We start from the raw sequence: 18,591 nt of genomic DNA on the forward strand, positions 1-18,591 counted from the left end.
CCCCCCCCCAATCCCCATCACAAACCAACACATTAACACACAATTAAGCTATTCATATCTTATATTTTATTGTCTTTTTATCGGATTTTTTTTCTTATTCAATTTAACTTAATCATTCACGAATCGTCTTTTCTATTCAAAAAAACGTTCTTTTCATGTTTTTTTTCTTTTCTAGAATTTAACAAAGCCATTCGCCGGCCTCTGCTGGAACAGGTTGGGCTTGAACTGAAGGCAACCAAGTATTCAGTTGAAAATAATCCTACCATGTTCAATGATATCAATCAATGCAAAGTTGAAATCAGCAAGAAGTACTATAAGTGTGCCGAGTGCCTCAGCGGCAAGTATAAAGAAAGGTACCGTACCATTGTACTAACTATATATTAGGAAACGAATGCATGGGATTTACTTGATATGTAGGAAGTTGAGCAAACGAAGGAATGACAATGATTAAACAATTACTACTTTTTATGCACGAGAGATATTTCCGCAAAATTTACCGTAAATCTCCATGTAGAAAACATTTTGGGAAATATCTACAAAGCTAATGCATGCTATTAAATGTTAAGCTCTTAAAAGATACATACCTGTACGTTATAGGCTGTCTTTATGGCACATTTCCTATGTTAATTAGTTCTCTATATGTTAACTGATGTATTGTTTACTAACCTCTCTCTCTCTCTCTCTCTCTCTCATGGAAGATAATTGGGGAAAAGATAATTATGCCCATCTAGTTTTGGTCGTCTGATATAAAGTTTTAGATTGACCTTCTCTGATCGTGCATCTTCCGTCGTGGTGCGTTTTACGGTAACCTTTTACGTTTTCAAGTTCTACAAAACGACTGAATGTATTAAACCAATTGTAAACTTGGCATTAATGACTTTACCGGAATGAGAGCACAGTTTACACTACACCAGTGGCTTACTTCCCGGGGGAGTGGGGGCAAAACGGTCATAGAGTACAATAAAACCTTCAATCGAGTTGTTCTTTGATTGAAATGATCAAATTTTCAACAAACCGCCGTCAATGACTCTCCAGATAACTGAAAATGATCCGAATTTCAAACCACAGCGACATGAGTAAGTTACTTACGGATTATACCAAACTCTTATGTCATTATCCTTTATTCACTCGCGTTTTATTGTACTCAATATTTTCGCGTATACCATAATGTTACTCAGGTGACCGCCTAGACTATTTACCGGTCTCGTTTTAAACATATATTTGAATCAGACATATGCAACTATCACTGAGAAGTGTGCTGACGTTTACGGTTCTCTGTCGTATTTACCTTATTCATTGCTTTAGTCAATATTGACTAATGTATTCATGATTGTTCTTTCAGTAATCCGAGTAAAGTTCTTTCAGTCAGTAATGCTCTGATGTCTCTTTGCTCTTACACCGACAACAATTACGAAATATGTCAGCTAATTCTAGATCACGAACAACCGTTTTTAGAATTTATCAAAAGAGCAACGAAAAGGGTCCAACAAACGATGTTTTCTGTACTTGACCCTGCTGTCGACGCTGGCCCTCTTCTTGATGTTTTCCAAAAATTCTTGAGTGAGCAATGGGCTTCTTCGTCTGCTGCCGATATAGGAAAAGCTGTCAATGATGCAAAGTTAGCCCTCCAGGCACCACAACAACAAGGTATGCATCGTTACACATTGTCTGTATGAGAGAGATAGAGGGTTTTAATTATAGAAATGTATTATTTGTATTGCCAGAATTACGTTCGTTATCATTTTTGTCATCAATACACCTAACTTGGTTTATATATTTGGTTCACCCTCCCTTATTTGAGAGACTGTATCAGTTCCTATTGTTTTCTCTTTCTATCGATTTCAAATTTCAATTTTAAAAAAGAGCCTTTGTCACATCCTCATGAAACTTCAATATATTGTTCTTTTAAGTAAAAGACAAGCTTACATACCTAAGTTTAACGTAAATGTTTACCCTTGTTAATACGTTTCTTCTGGCTGCTCCTTGAACTAAGTACTGCCTATTCGTTTTCTTACGTTTCTTTTGGCTTACAGACTGGTATATAATTTCGACCTAGTGCTTAGATAGTTAAGCTTTTGAATATCAAGGATTCCGCGGTAGATTTTAACCGCTGGCGGACATACTTACAACACAGAGTTTTCAGATGAAGGTTAATGACACTATGGACAGGTTTAATAGTAATCATTATCATCTCATTGAGAACAATGCCATTTCTTTGTATAATATGAAGGTCGATATTTGTGATTATGTCTTGTTCTTTTATAAACCACTACTCCAGTTCTCTGTATCAGGGACTAACATTACATATTATTAGATTTGACCTTGACCTTAATGACGTGTGTCGTCGATAAAGCAGAGGACGCTTACCCTTCCGGAGCACCTTTTGTTATTCTCTGTGTACTTTTCATGGGTCTCCATGTTCATTTTTCCAGGAAAAGGCTAGTTTAAACGGGGTTAGTTAAGGGGAAACAAAAAACATTATTACATAACCTCAGCGGTACTATTGACATAAAACATGTGTAAACAAATTGATTAATAAAAGGAGATTTCCGCTGAAATAGATAAACATAATGAAAACAATAACGTTTATAAAATTTGAAACAATCATGTGCTTTCGGTTTATACAATGTAGGTAACCTTATGACTTGTTGTGAATTTTGAAAATCCAGAGTTACTAAAGAAAGCAATCTTCTTTCAGGGCAACGAATAAAGCGATCGGATAATACAGATTCGGGTAAATATGTTTTTGTATATAAATCATAAGTAATTTAACAAGTGGGAACATAAGACATTTAATACAATAATTAAGTAAACGTTTTTAATTTCCCACATGAGCAAACTATGTTATGTTTATTTTTACCATTATAATCGGATTTTAGCATTTGAAATAAGCCGATGAAGAAGAATAAAAATGCCAACTTATAACATCATCCATTTACTGTATGTCGAAGTATTACTATTTCATTTTGTTCATTCCACCAGAACGTGTAAGGTCGAAGAGATGGACTAAGATTGTTAAGTCTATAATGGAAGGATTACCTCAGATGATGAAGGCTGGCTCCAAAAAGAAAGCCAATCCAGACGTCATGTCTTCTTACATGAAGAAATATATGCACATGGGGAAAGGTAAGTTCATTAATACAAAACATTGAACTTGTCTCGCCCGTATTATGTATTTAAAGCTATTCCGTCCTTGCGTATTGCAGAGTTATCTTCTCTTGTGAGCAGGTATTGATTGTTTCGTCATTGGTTTGTGTGAAAACATTACATCGTTTTCTCAAAACTTGATGACGTTACTCTCACAAACAAATGACGTAGCAATCAATACCTGTTAAAAAGAGAAGATAACTCTGCAATACGCAAAGACGGAATACTTACCAACAGCATGAGTATCGAATCGTTAGACGTTATATTCATCACGTACGGCAACAACTCGCTTGCACGTAGATCATATGGCTATGTAGATAGATTTATTCGTTACCATTCCTTATATTTTTGATCTAGCAATCTGTTAAGCTAACTTGAGTGCACATTCTTACATTTTTGAAGCTAGATTAAACACTACAAAGAGCCTTCGGCTATACCAATCCAAAGAGATATGCATACACATCAGCAAGTTTTATTAAGTTTGGTTTGGTTTAGTATTGTTTAACGTCCTATCAACAGCTATTGTCATTTAAGGACGACCTACCCTATGTGCAAGAAGCATGTGTGTAGTGTATGCGTGTGTGTTTTGGAAGGCTGCGATAAGTTCGTGTTTGTCTCCTTGTGATAACGCGGAACTGATACAGACTTTATAGTGCTACCTCACTGAAACATACTGCCGAAGACACCTAGCAGGACACCCCATCCGGTCACATTATACTGACAACGGGCGAACCAGTCGCCCCACTCCTAAATTGCTGAGCTTTAAGCAGGAGTAGAACCTACCATTTTTACAGACCCTGTTAGGTATGTCTCGGCCAGGGGACATAACCCAAAGCCTACTACTATTATGTGACGAAGTATTGCTTTATGGTGATGTTTCATGTTCGTGTCATTTGTTGTGATATGTAATTGTTCATGTTTATGTCTTTTTCATGGGCTTGATTCGGATCTAGTGACAATTTTGGACTATACTATCGTTATGACTTTGGAAACCCATATATTTACGACCGACTTGAAAACTAGCCGCGTTCACTCGCCACATGGCTCTACAGGTTTCCTGATTAATTTACCTTCAAAGTTTACGCTTTATACTCATACTACATACTCGTTGTTTTATATAAAATATATATCTTAGGAGGCACGGTAGTCTAGTGGTAGGACTCCAGGCTCGTGGCCGAAGGGTTGCGAGTTCGGGTCACGACACGGTACTGTGTGGTATCTCTGAGCAATATACTTAACTGCGCTTGTTCCAGTCTGCTCAGCTGTAAATGAGTACGTGGTTTGGCAGTGCTAGAATGGTTGAATGCTAGATGTGAGCGCCTAAATGGCAGCACCGGCTGTATGCTCCACAGGGAGTTGAGAAAGATTTTGGCTGGGTGCAAAGGCCCTATAACCACGAATTATATTTAGTGAACCACTTTGAGACGACCTACGAACTAGGTTGTGATAAAGCAGTATATAAGAACGTCGAATTATTATTATTATTATTAATATATGATAATTTCGGTTTATTTTTACTTTTTATTTTCAACGTCTGTTTGCAGGCTTTTCGATGCCAAGAATAAAGAGGTCGTCTACGAGGAAAATGCCTGAAGGTACTATGCAACTTTTATATTTTGATGTTTCAAGCAGAGCTATTCTTCCCATATTTGTATGTATTTGATAAGGATACAAACCGGTTTTTTGACAAAGGATAGGACAAATCAATAGATATATATAACTAGCTTTTTATCGTAGTTTTTAGTTAGTAATATTTGAGATTTCTACAAAGTTGAAACATATAGAATAGACGTTTGTGTTATTGCAGTAAATTTAAAAGTAACTGACTCGTACAGAAAAAACGTGCACATTACAAAGCATGTTTTCAAATAACGCATGAAAATCTGGTACCAACTTTGATGAATATTGAATTACATGAAATCTTTCAATATGAATTCAATTTTTAATTCATATTTCTGACATATGAGGTAGCAGGATACCTTGCGAAAACATAAACATGGAATAACCTTTCATAATAATATCATTTTGCCTACTACTGTTTCGTCTATAGTGTTATGTTTTAGACTGTTAATGCTACTTCAGACGTGACCGGTTATTGTATATTAAATATACATTTTTGTTTCGTCATTGACCAGTATTGTTACACCTGGCATGTCTGAATTATTGTATACTGCGCTTGTTTCACCTGAGATTGGCTTCTGTTGTTAGTCTTTCATAAAACTTTGCATAGTTAATTATTTCTGTTGATTGTTCGTGTGCATCGTTACTTGTCATTGATATAAATCCTTAGGAGTTGCTTTGCTGGTTGAGGTTATGTTTAATTTATGTAAACCTTGTTACTAGTTCTGTGTTATTGTAGGTCATTTGAGGATAAAGCGATGGATGCAAATGGTCCAAAGCATGATGAAGACTATAGCTCCAAACAGCACTACCGCTGTAAATACCATGCTGGGGAGTATACAGAAACATATACCATGGAGCAGTAAGTTACATACCGGAGCTTCTTTCTGAACATGTCCTTATTCCGTCCTTAAATGACCAAAGCTGTTGATAGGACGTTAAACAATACTAAACAAAACCCTGATCATTCATATTCGTTTCCCCCCTCATAATAAACTACCTGTCGTTTTCTGCTTCAAACAGTATTTCTTAGTATCAGAGAAGTTTCTCTACTCGTCCATCATCATTGTTGGATTTTTGAGAAGATGAAATAAATGCAATATTGTTTTTGAAATATCATTAGATAAATGTGTCACGTTGGATTCGTTTCAATGTTTCATCTTAGTTTGTATCACCTGAACTAAATGTCTATTTTGATAAAAGTTCAATCAAGTGAAATAAAGTTTAAATCGTATCCTTTGTTAACTCCCACAAATTGTAATTGTCAAGTTGTCCGATACAATGTATATATGTGTTATCGTTGACCCACATAAATCCGAGTATACATGGTAACTTACTGGAAATGCACTAACGATGTACTGCAGCATGTTCAATTCATTATGGTTTCTAGATTTGATAGTCTGTCCAAGAATAATCGAACGATCATTAGCTCACTAATTACTCCAATCATAAGTTCATCAGGATCTCCGCTATTTAACTCACTAGTGTCTCCGGTCATTAGCTCACTGGTGACTCCGGTGTTTAGGTCAATATCATTGACGCAATATAGTATTTTGTGCACTAGTTACTCCAGTCTTTAGGTCACTAGGCAGAAGAGTATTTTGTTTACTAGTTACTCTAGTTTTAAGCTAATTTTTATTGCGGTCTTTAGCCAATCAGGTACTTCGCTCTAGAGCTCACCACGAACTCCCAATTTTAGGTCACTATTGACTTAACTCTTAAGTGTACTATGTGTTTCTGGTCCTTTGTTCAGTAATGACTCCGGCATTTATCTCAATTATTACTCTGGTCTTTAGCTAATCAGTTACTCCGATGTTTAGTTCACTGGGTATTCCGGTCTTTAGTTTACAAGGTTCACGTGTCTTAAACTATCTAGCGACTGTAGGTCACTATGTACTGCGATCTTGAAGGTCACTTTGAACTGCGATCTTAAGGTCACTATGTACTGCGATCTTTAGGTAACTACCTGCTCCGATCTTTAGGTCAATATGTACTGCGATCTTAAGGGCACTTTGTACTGCGATCTTAAGGGCACTTTGTACTGCGATCTTAAGGTCGCTTTGTACTGCGATCTTTAGTTCACTATTTTCTGCGATCTTTAGGTAACTATGTACTTCGATTTTAAGGCCACTATGTACTGCGATCTTAAGGTCACTATGTACTGCGATCTTAAGGTCACTTTGTACTGCGATCTTTAGGTCACTTTGTACTGTGTTCTTAGGTCACTTCGTACTGCGATCTTTAGGTCACTATATACTGCGATCTTTAGGTCACTATGTATTGCAATCTTTAGGTCACTATGTACTGCGATCTTTAGGTCACTATGTACTGCGATCTTTAGGTCACTATGTACTGCGATCTTTAGGTAACTACCTACTCCGATCTTTAGGTCACTATGTACTGCGATCTTAAGGTCACTATGTACTGCAATCTTAAGGTCACTTTGTACTGCGATCTTTAGGTCACTATGTAGTGCGATCTTTAGGTCATTACTTACTGCAATCTTGAGGTCACTATATACTGCGATCTTAAGGTCAATATGTAGTGCAATCTTAAGGTCTCTATGTACTACGATCTTTAGGTCACTATGTATCGCGATGTTTAGGTCACTATGTACTGCGATCTTTAGGTCACTATGTACTGCGATCTTTAGGTCACTATGTACTGCGATAGTTAGGTCACTATGTAGTGCAATATTTAGGTCACTATTTACTGCGATCTTTAGGTCACTAGTTACTGCGATCTTTAGGTCACTATGAAGTGCGATCTACAGGTCACTATGTACTGCGATCTTTATGTCACTATTTACTGCGATCTTTAGGTCACAAAGTAGTGCGATCTACAGGTCACTATGTAGTGCAATCTTAAGGTCTCTATATACTGCGATCTTTAGGTCACTATGTAGTGCAATCTTTAGGTCACTATGTAGTGCGATCTTAAGGTCACTATGTACTGCGATATTTAGGTCACTATTTACTGCGATCTTTAGGTCACTATTTACTGCGATCTTTAGGTCACTATGTAGTGCGATCTACAGGTCACTATGTACTGCGATCTTTAGTTCACTATTTTCTGCGATCTTTAGGTAACTATGTACTGCGATCTTTAAGTGACTTTTTACTGCGATCTTTAGGTCACTTTGTACTGCGATCTTTAGGTCACTATTTACTGCGATCTTTATGTCACTATTTACTGCGATCTTTAGGTCACTATGTAGTGCAATATTTAGGTCACTATTTACTGCGATCTTTAGGTCACTATTTACTGCGATCTTTAGGTCACTTTTTACTGCGATCTTTAGGTCATTATGTACTACGATCTTTAGGTCACTATTTACTGCGATCTTTAGGTCACTATATACTGCGATCTTTAGGTCACTATGTAGTGCGATCTTTAGGTCAATATTTACTGCGATCTTTAGGTCATTATGTACTGCGATCTTTAGGTCACTATTTACTGCGATCTTAAGGTCACTTTGTCCTGCGATCTTTATGTCACATCATACTGCGATCTTTAGGTCACTATGTACTGCGATATTTAGGTCACTACGTACTTCGATCTTGAAGGTCACTATGTACTGTGATCTTAAAGGTCACTTTGTACTGCGATCTTTAGGTCACTATTTACTGCGATCTTTAGGTAACTTTGTACTGCGATCTTTAGGTCACTATGTAGTGCGATCTACAGGTCACTATATTCTGCGATCTTTATGTCACTTTGTACTGCGATCCTGAAGGTCATTTTGTACTGCGATCTTTAGGTCACTATGTAATGCGATCTTTAGGTCACTTTGTACTGCGATCTTTAGGTCACTATGTAGTGCGATGTACATGTCACTATGTACTGCGATCTTTAGGTCACTTTGTACTGCGATCTTTGGGTCACTTTGTACTGCGATCCTGAAGGTCATTTTGTGCTGCGATCTTTAGGTCACTATTTACTGCGATCTTTAGGTCACTTTGTACTTCGATATTTATGTCACTACGTACTGCGATCTGTAGGTCACTTTGTTCTGCGATCTTTAGGTCGCTATGTACTGTGATCTTTAGGTCACTATGTACTGCGATGTCCAAACAACAAATATCTACAAACTGAATTCGATTTTATACATTCTAAGTCATGCATATGACTATGCAAATCGTTCTTACTTCAGTTGTAATTCTTATATAAAAATAATATAAATACATTTACAGCATTTCTAAATCATTCATTAGATTCTTTATCTTGTTCGTAACGCAAATATCAATTTAGACATTCATACGAATTTAGCCATTTCCGCTCAACAGATATAATTTACGTTGTTCAAACGACTATTTATGTCATTCGCATGTCTTATACATAACTCACATAAACACATGGTAAGAATAAGCATTTGTCTCCTACCTATACCGAGAATAACAACTTTCCTTTACTTTTGAGTGCCTGCAAGGATGATGGGAGCAGGGGCGAGGAACCCAAGCAATGGCGGTATGTATTAATAGCGTAAAAATATGTAGTGATAACATTAATATAAATGACAGCATTCTACGTTACAATCTTGATAAAATAAATGACATAATAAAGAAACTGAACTGATTCAGCAACACGTACAACATACTGCCAGAGTACCTCATTTAGCAAACCAATATTTTAGTGTATTATCGAATATTTACAGATCAGAGCAATGATGAATTGGCGCGCTGGCAATGTATTTAGTTGAAAACCATATACAGAAACATTAGTTAGCGCGATCATAAATTAGTGAAATTATATACAGAAACATAAGTTAGCGCGAACGTACATTAGCGCAAACTATATTCAGAAACATAAGTTAGCGCGATCATAAATAAGCACAAACTATATTCAGAAACATAAGTTAGCGCGATCATAAATTAGTGCAAACTATAATCAGAAACATAAGTTAGCGCGATCATAAATTAGTGCAAACTATATTCAGAAACATAAGTTAGCGCGATCATAAATTAGCGCAAACTATAATCAGAAACATAGGTTACCACGATAATAACTTAGCGCAAATTATATTCAGAAACATACGATCATAAATTAGCGTAAACTATATACAGAAACATAAGTAAGCGCGATCATAAATACGCGCAAACAATATTCAGAAACAAAAGTTAGCGCGATCATAAATTAGTGCAAACTATAATCAGAAACACAAGTTAGCGCGATCATAAATAAGCGCAATGTTTAAAACGCAGAAAACTCTAAAATTAGAATACTGCTAACATATCTACGCTTTCAGAAGTTTGAATGATCGATTCATTAACTTTGAACTCTTTTTGTGTTTTTTTATAGAGTCGGAGACCCTTAAATGTTATAGAAATAGGAAATGTAATGCGTTTATCACAGCGTGTGCTTCCGAGTCCTGTCCGGATCCTAGAAAAAACATGATACTTGACGGTGAGTAATAATCAATGATTTGTGGCAATAATTTTGACAGATTATCGAGGCCTTTCGCTGCTATACAGCTCTGCATGACAATGATTTTATATTATAGGTACAATCAACCAGCGTAACTAAATAGCGGTTGTAAATTACAACGTTATACGTTTTAACAACAAAGCGGACGTAAATTACAACGTTATACATCGTAACAATAGAGTGGACGTACATTTATTAAGACGTAATGTGTATTGCGTCATAATGTTCGTCCGCCTTATTGTACCGTTGACTGAATAAAACTTCAAAATAAAATAATTCTTTTGGAGCTGTATAGCAGCGAAAGGCCTCGATAATCAGTCTTCTTGTAATTTTTAAACTTTTGTATCACGAAATCTCATAACTGTTTTATTATATGCTTCAACAATAAAATAAAAAATAATAAAAAAAAAAATGGATAATTTTCCTGTTACACGGACTTCAATTCAATTTTTATATTTTGTAATTGTCTTGTTGTCTTCACACCAAAGTTACCAAACTCTGTAGGTTAATCTTCAGAGATATACTATTATTTACGTTGTTTTAATTTCCAGTGTGCGGACAAAGCGTTCTACCTACGTCACAAGATATCACAAATCGTTTGAAGCGCACAAAAGATATATTTGATGCCGTAAGAACTAAACAAGATTTCATCAAAAGCGTGAGTTTTTTGCGTTACATATTCAAACTTTAAAAAGAGGTTTGCGATTATTTAAACAGAACACTGTAAGCTAGAGTACATAAATTATTTGCACCAAGCTAAATCGTTCTATCTAGATTGTGCCTCCCTGGGTGTAATGAAGGGATGGTAATCTTATTCATTATGAAGCAGCTCTAGCGTTTGATCAAAAATTGAAAAAGAAGTCAGTCTTTAAAGACGAATATTAAGGTTGTGTATGTGATTTACCTGAGTGGACATCAGACGACCTTGATTTTGTTGTCGAAGGTTTCCTTTGCCTAGTGTTAAATGTAGTGTAAAGGAAGGACATAGTCACGATTGGGGCATAGGGATATGGGTCGAATAATGGAAACTAGTAAATACATTTGTTACAACTTAAGTACGACTTAATATATTACACATGATTCGGTATGTCACACCTTTGGACCAGGTGAAGTAAGTTTCCATTTTGCAAGTTCATCGAGGCTAATTTTAACCAAACGTTGTACAAACGATCATTTAATGTTCATGATAATTCATTTTTGGGGGGAGGGGTGTAGGGTGTGTGGGGGAGGGGAAGGAGTGGAGGCTTGGATGGAAATAGAAATTTTGTCAAAATCTTCTCTTAGACCTGACATTTACGAGTGCTCTTTTTTCGGGTTGATTAAAGACCCGAAATCTTTTATACAATACGGTATCCATGTTTTCTAATTTGCCGAGGCATTTTCGAACTATTCGTCATTCTAAGCAAACATTGGTGCAGAACTGATGTTCTCAGTATTGCCCTTATCGAGTGTAGTTTTTGTAGTTGGCTCAGTTAGAGATTCAACATGGTCACCATTGTCTCAAATTGTCATAATTATTTTAAACTAGTATTAGGTGGCAAATAATCTAGCGCATTTTTTGTCTTTATTGTGGTAATGAGCCATTAAGGTATTAATCGATTGTAAAATAAAACACGATTTTGTTTTAGAAGAAAAGACTAAAAAGAGAACAACAAAAACAACCTGTAAAAGATAATCACTTAAAACAAGACTTTAAAATATTGTTTAATTGTGACACTATTGTATGGCAAGCCAAGTTGTCATTTATGCATGGAGCAATGTTGATCCAGTACTTAACCAAATTATATAAGATATCTTATTTAATTATATAAGATATCTTATATACTTTATGAGATATCTTATATACTTTATAAGATATCTTATATAATAAATGAGATATCTTATATATTTTATAAGATATCTTATATACCTTTCTTTATAAGATATCTCATAAAAGATATAAGATATCTTATATAGAAAATTAAATGAGATATCTTATATCTTTTAGAAGATATCTTATATAATATATAAGATATCTTATAAACAAAATTAAATGAGATATCTTATATAATTCGGTTATAAGATATCTTATAAAGAACGAGATTTGAATTTGAGATAATAAACCCTCCTCCACAGCGCTCGGTAAAGCATTAAATCGAAAGCCTTAGTTTCGTACGTATCTCTTAACCGGAAATGAAGTATGTGAAAGTGAAAGTAGGAGTTTAATGCCACCAAATAGGTCTGGTTATAGCGGTATTAACATTATTTTAAAAGGTTAAGCTTTATAAAGTAGATGGGGGGTAAGTGGTGGAGAAATGGATGTTCCTATGTATTTCATAACTGAAGGAAAACGATCCTACTGCATGTATTACTTACAATTTATTCATTAAAATGTTTTATCTTGATTTTCTTCACGGATTTCCTCTAAATGTTTTTAAAGAAATTTGATAAAATTGTAATATTACCCGTACAAATTCACAGACAGGTAATTGACATTAAACATATTAGGAACATTTATTAATTGTTTCGGCTGCTTATCACAGACCGCATTAAAGCCATTTTGGTCTCTGTGGAGTATAACATATAGATAGACATGGGGACATTTTTTTTTATTTACTGTTTCAGACTGGTCATACACCTGTATTTATTATCACAGACAGGCTATGTATCTTTAATTATATTGTTTCAGATAAAATTGTTTTAACTATCACAGACATTAAAGAACATACTTATGTATTTGTAATTCTATGTTCTATCAATATACTGTAATGTAAGGAACATTAATTCATTGTTTCAAACTGGTTATAAACTTGTATTTACTTATACTATTACAGACAAGAAGTAATATTTCATTATTTGATACATATGTATACAGATAAGTGATATTTCATCATCAGGTGCATGTTCTTTAAAGTCTTTGAGATATTGATCACTTATAAGATATATTTTGTAGAGATACAATTGTATTTTGTGACCTAAAAGGCATTTCACACAAGCCAGATACATGGTAACACTTACAGCATGTCTGTAGTAGTAATTACATGTGTAATACCTGTCTGTGATAGTATATACATGTGTAATACCTGTCTGTGATAATATATGCATGTGTAATAACTGTCTATAGTAGTAATTACATGTGTATTACCTGTCTGTGATAGTATATACATGTGTAATACCTGTCTGTGATAGTAAATGCATGTGTATGATCTGTCTGTGGTAGTAAATACATGTGCAATACCTGTCTGTGATAGTATATTCATGTGTAATACATGTATGTAGTAGTACATGTTTAATACCTGTCTGTAGTAGTATTTATGTGTAATACCTATCTGTGATAGTATATGCATGTGTAGTACCTGTCTGTAGTTGTAATTACATGTGTAATACCTATCTGTGATAATATATACATGTGTAATACCTGTCTGTAGTAGTAACTACATGTGTAATACCTATCTGTGATAATATATACATGTGTAATACCTGTCAGTAGTAGTAACTACATGTGTTATACCTGGATGTAGTAATATATATATATATAATATATTGCTGAGCATCAAAACTTGGATACACTTTTGTTAGAAAGACTTGTCCTAACTCAGTGCCTCTTGTTTATTATAAAACACAACAAAGATATCTTTATAAAGAAATATTGAGAAGGTTATATAATGATTTGTATACAGATTATACAAACTAGTAAACAGGGTAAATAAGAAGTGGTTTACAGAGTATATAAAGAATGGTATATAGAGAGTGGTATACAGGGTACATAAAAAGTCCTTATTTATTTAGTAAGGGTATCCTCTATAATACAGCCTCATTGCATAAGGTACCTGTATTTATCATCTCTATTATATATAGTGTATTGACTCATTTTCCAGAAGATACAATGTACATGATACAAAGTATATACATGGTATATTTCCGGTAAAGAGGAAAATAAGACATTTCATCTTCAAAAACCTGTAATTGTAGCATATCTCAGGTCTGAAAAAAACAGAGGCAAATCAGTCACTGGGCCAGAGCATTTGGGTGCCAATAGAGGAAGTTTGGGTGTAAAGATAATTAAGATCCCCCACCATGTAACCATCTGAATACATCCATGCTTACATGATTGGCGCCAGGGTCCTGCCCTGCCACAAGGGGCTTATAGTCCCCAAATTTTACATGAAATCAGTAAAGATCCCATCCAAATGCTGCTGGGCATGCAGAGGAAAAACACTCATGATACCAAGATAGTCCCTAATGGAGCCCACCCCATCCCTGAGGACTTACTCCTTCAGTCATAACATGGAAATTGTTGAGATCCCCAAGCTGATATTTCCTGTATGGTAAGAGGTAATCAACAACTTTTAATGAAAAATATTATTCCAGGTGAGCTATTAATAATGTGCCTGTGCTTCTTGTTCTTGAGAGGCCACAATAAGGGAACATAAATGGGAAACTCCAGCACAAGCAAACATGTTATATTTCCTGTGCATGCAATCAATATGAACCAATATCAGACAACTATTATAAAGATGAGGTACCTTACCTACAGAGAATATGGACCTTACATATACCTCATGTATATGTGCATGCATACAAGATGTACTTGATGTATAGGTGTAATCTGATGTATAGAAGGTATATATATACCTGATGCATGGAAGGTGTATATATATACCTGACCTATAGGAGGTGTATACCTGATGTATAGAAGGTATATATACCTGATGCATGGAAGGTGTATACCTGACCTATAGGAGGTGTATACATGATGTATAGAAGGTATATATACCTGATGCATGGAAGGTGTATACCTGACCTATAGGAGGTGTATACATGATGTATAGAAGGTATATACCTGATGTTTAGAAGGTGTATATCTGATGTATATGAGGTGTATATCTTAAGGTTTTTTTTATCAATTGTCGCCCTTTTACTCTTGGGGAGGGGATACATTTACATGATGTGATCATGTGGACGCTAAGGGCCTGAGGGGCGGAGCCAAAAGGGGCCAAAATAGCTCAAACAATAATTGTCTACTTCCAGATCCAGATATGTTAAAAAACCTTCTCATGGATGGAAATATCCTGATGTGCTTAATCAAAATGTGAATTTCACAACCCCTTGGGTACTAATTCCTCCCTGGTGAGGGGCAAAATTCCCTGCTATACATATATATATATGTAATTTTTATTTTTGACATATCACAACAACAAATAACAATTGCATTACAACTCAGGTGACCTGTTAGGCCCATGGGGCTCTTGTTTTAAAGTACTGTATTAGTTGGATGTGTTGATATTGGCTTCCACTAATAATCCCACTACTTACCTATAATTAGATGTGGGTTACAGGGACATGTCACATGCTTATTAAGTGTGCTGCAAAATATATATATATACTGTGATGCCCATTCATTATATATAATATCTTCCATTGTATATATAAACGAGTACCTGGTAGTATTTGACATGTCCCTATAGACTTAAGGTTATGGAATTATGCACTATAGAAATATTCAAATTTCAAATATTTCATATCAATATGGATTGAGTGTCGGTGCTATATATTTAAAAAAAAAACTGTTCAAAACAGTTGATTCTCAAACAGAATTTGTTCTGTATCAAAAAAAAAAATGTTTTTGGGCTGAAATATCTATCCTAGATGTTATTATTAAAAAGAGTTATACAATACTTATCCACAAGTTTTTGAGTCTTGAACCCAAATGTTAAGCACATGTATCAGTAAACTGAATATTTCTCTTGGAATCTGCTTCAAACTTTGGGGGAAAAGTCCTATTTGTACCATATGCTCCCCTGAGTGATAAAATTAATTTGGAAAAGGAACTGAAATACAAGACATTCTTCATTTTTGAAATTATATCTAAGTTCCCTAAGTTTATGATCTAGTGCCAGTCACTTTTCATAAATAAAGATGATGAGATTAATTTAATATAATAAAATAACCTTGCTATAGTGATATGTACACATATATAGTATAAATATATTTTATTATGAATTTTTTCTTGGACTTAAAATTAACCTAGAGAGGTCAAGTTAGATCAAATGTAAAAATAAGCAGTTAATGTCCTGGGTATAATAAATTGTATTTCATTATAAATATTCTTCGTGTATTTTAGATTTGCTTATATCTGGTAGATTGCAAGATTCTATACCACCAGGTCTAAATTAACATATAGGACAGTCTTTGAAAAATGGGACAAAATCTAAACAAGCTACTTGGGGTGGGCGACTCACTGAGGGTAGGTTAACTAATTTGATTGGTTTGGAAGAACACTGAACAGATGTACATGTCCTTTACCTGTTAACTCACAAAATACATGAACACAAACTTTAAACCATGAATTTATAACACAGGAAAATCAGCAGAAATCAATAAATTTTGCTTACAACAAAGAAGACAAGTGATGTGAATGATAAATGTTGAATCAACTAACTCAGCTTAGCTTTCTGACATCAACTATAAGACAAGACCTCATTAATAATATAAACCAAACCCCTCCCCCCTCCCCAAATCAAACCAAACTAGAATTCTTCAACGAGGCTGTGTACGAAAAATAACATAAATCAAGATGAATTTTAAAATCTCACTTTATATTTGAGTATGTGGTGACTGATTATGACAATATTTCTGCGCTCTTACCGAGTTTGGCATCATTACACCTTCACAATATAAATCCTCAGCAAACTACTTTCATTTGTCTCATTCTGGTTGAAAATGACGTACAACAGATTAATAAATGACAGTGATTCTCACTAATAAGAACTATATCTAAACCTTTGGATTTTAGGCCAACGAAACTAAATTGTCATTTGAATAAATAAACATGTAGCAACTTCACAGACATTTTCTAAGTTCTCAATGGCTCTTTAGAACACTCGAGTTTCTTTCGGAAAAGTTTATAACTCTGGATTATTCCAGCCATTTTAGAATATATTAATGTGTGATTCCTAACACTAATATTTTAAAATGTATGCGTAAATATAATAATTAATATTTGAATATATCAACTAAAATTCTATATTGGTGTTAGTTATACTTCCTGTTGAAAAATAAGCTAGTTTTACACAGCTCCCGTTTATCGGACTCGTGATCTAAGTACAACGGGAGCAGTCATTTTCAAACATTTCTTCTTTGTCGGTCTCGCGAGAGTCTCGTTCTTTATAAGATATCTCATAAACTTTTCTTTATAAGATATCTTATATCTTTTATGAGATATCTTATATAATATATAAGATATCTTATAAAGAAAATTAATTGAGATATCTTATAAAAGATATAAGATATCTTATATATTATATAAGATATCTTATAAAAGATATAAGATATCTTATAAAGAAAAGTTTATGAGATATCTTATATCTTTTATAAGATATCTTATATCTTTTACAAGATATCTTATAAAGTATATAAGATATCTTATAAAAGATATAAGATATCTCATAAACTTAAAATAAGATATCTTATATGTTTATAAGATATCTCATATGTTTATAAGATATCTTATATGTTTATAAGATATCTCATATGTTTATAAGATATCTTATATAATATATAAGATATCTTATATAATATATGAGATATCTTATATAATTTGGTTAAGTACTGGATCAACATTGCTCCATGAATAAATGACAACTTGGCTTGCCATACTATTGGACTTTTCAGATCACCTACAACAGCGGATTCACGAATAATTACCGAGACGTCAGTATGACCGCTGACCTACAGCCACCAAACGTCATTAAGCTTCCTTCTTTTGGTACAAACAATATGCAACAAGCTGTCAAGAATTACGCACGTGCCATCATGAAAGGCCTTCTTCCAACCAACCAGTCACCTGTGTAGAAGTTCAGATGTAACGCCACTTTGGGTATAGGTATTACCCAGAACTGAGCACGTAAACACTCGACCGGACCGTATAGTTGTTCTGCATGTTTAAACAAAGTTTTGCACGATACCCATCTATGAGTTCAACAATCGAAAAACATCATTTAAAAGGTGTGCATTATATATATATATCAATAACACTCATTTTGCGTCAGGTATAAGACACACAAAGTACGGGAAAGTGTACGCTACCAACACTGGCAGACATGACTCGAGATTCAGACGTGTTCTGAAGTCGTGATGACCACTATACTTGAAATAAATATGTTTTTGCATCCGGGCACTGATTTCCTCATTAATTGCACGATTTCTGTGGAGGGCGGAACAGAGGGGCAACTGAGAACGTAGATCTCTGTCGATTTGTTGCCTTTAAATGCTGTGATCGGTTGAGTATCAGAAAGAATTTTTGCATGCTTAAAATTTAAGTAGTCTTGAAAACGCAGGATTATGAAACATGTACTGAAAACAAATATACCAGAATTCACTATTTTTCTGAGTACATAGAAACTGAAACGGGCATTTTCA

At 34.6% G+C, this 18,591-nt stretch overlaps 1 protein-coding gene across 1 annotated transcript in view; it reads left to right on the top strand.

The window, feature by feature from the left end:
- Positions 1 to 18,346, top strand: part of LOC110453038 — a 19,295-nt gene extending 949 nt beyond the window's left edge. The window contains exons 2-11 of the mRNA XM_021501856.1: positions 176 to 353; positions 1,343 to 1,647; positions 2,699 to 2,734; positions 2,983 to 3,126; positions 4,692 to 4,742; positions 5,507 to 5,629; positions 9,187 to 9,234; positions 10,066 to 10,170; positions 10,743 to 10,849; positions 17,845 to 18,346. Of these exons, the coding sequence (XP_021357531.1) occupies positions 176 to 353; positions 1,343 to 1,647; positions 2,699 to 2,734; positions 2,983 to 3,126; positions 4,692 to 4,742; positions 5,507 to 5,629; positions 9,187 to 9,234; positions 10,066 to 10,170; positions 10,743 to 10,849; positions 17,845 to 18,024 (1,277 nt within the window). The 3' untranslated portion in view covers positions 18,025 to 18,346. The remainder of the gene's footprint in view (positions 1 to 175; positions 354 to 1,342; positions 1,648 to 2,698; positions 2,735 to 2,982; positions 3,127 to 4,691; positions 4,743 to 5,506; positions 5,630 to 9,186; positions 9,235 to 10,065; positions 10,171 to 10,742; positions 10,850 to 17,844) is intronic.
- The last annotated feature ends 245 nt before the right edge of the window (positions 18,347 to 18,591 follow it).

Source organism: Mizuhopecten yessoensis, unplaced genomic scaffold, assembly GCF_002113885.1.
Source record: "Mizuhopecten yessoensis strain PY_sf001 unplaced genomic scaffold, ASM211388v2 scaffold7065, whole genome shotgun sequence".
Lineage (NCBI taxonomy): Eukaryota > Metazoa > Mollusca > Bivalvia > Pectinida > Pectinidae > Mizuhopecten > Mizuhopecten yessoensis.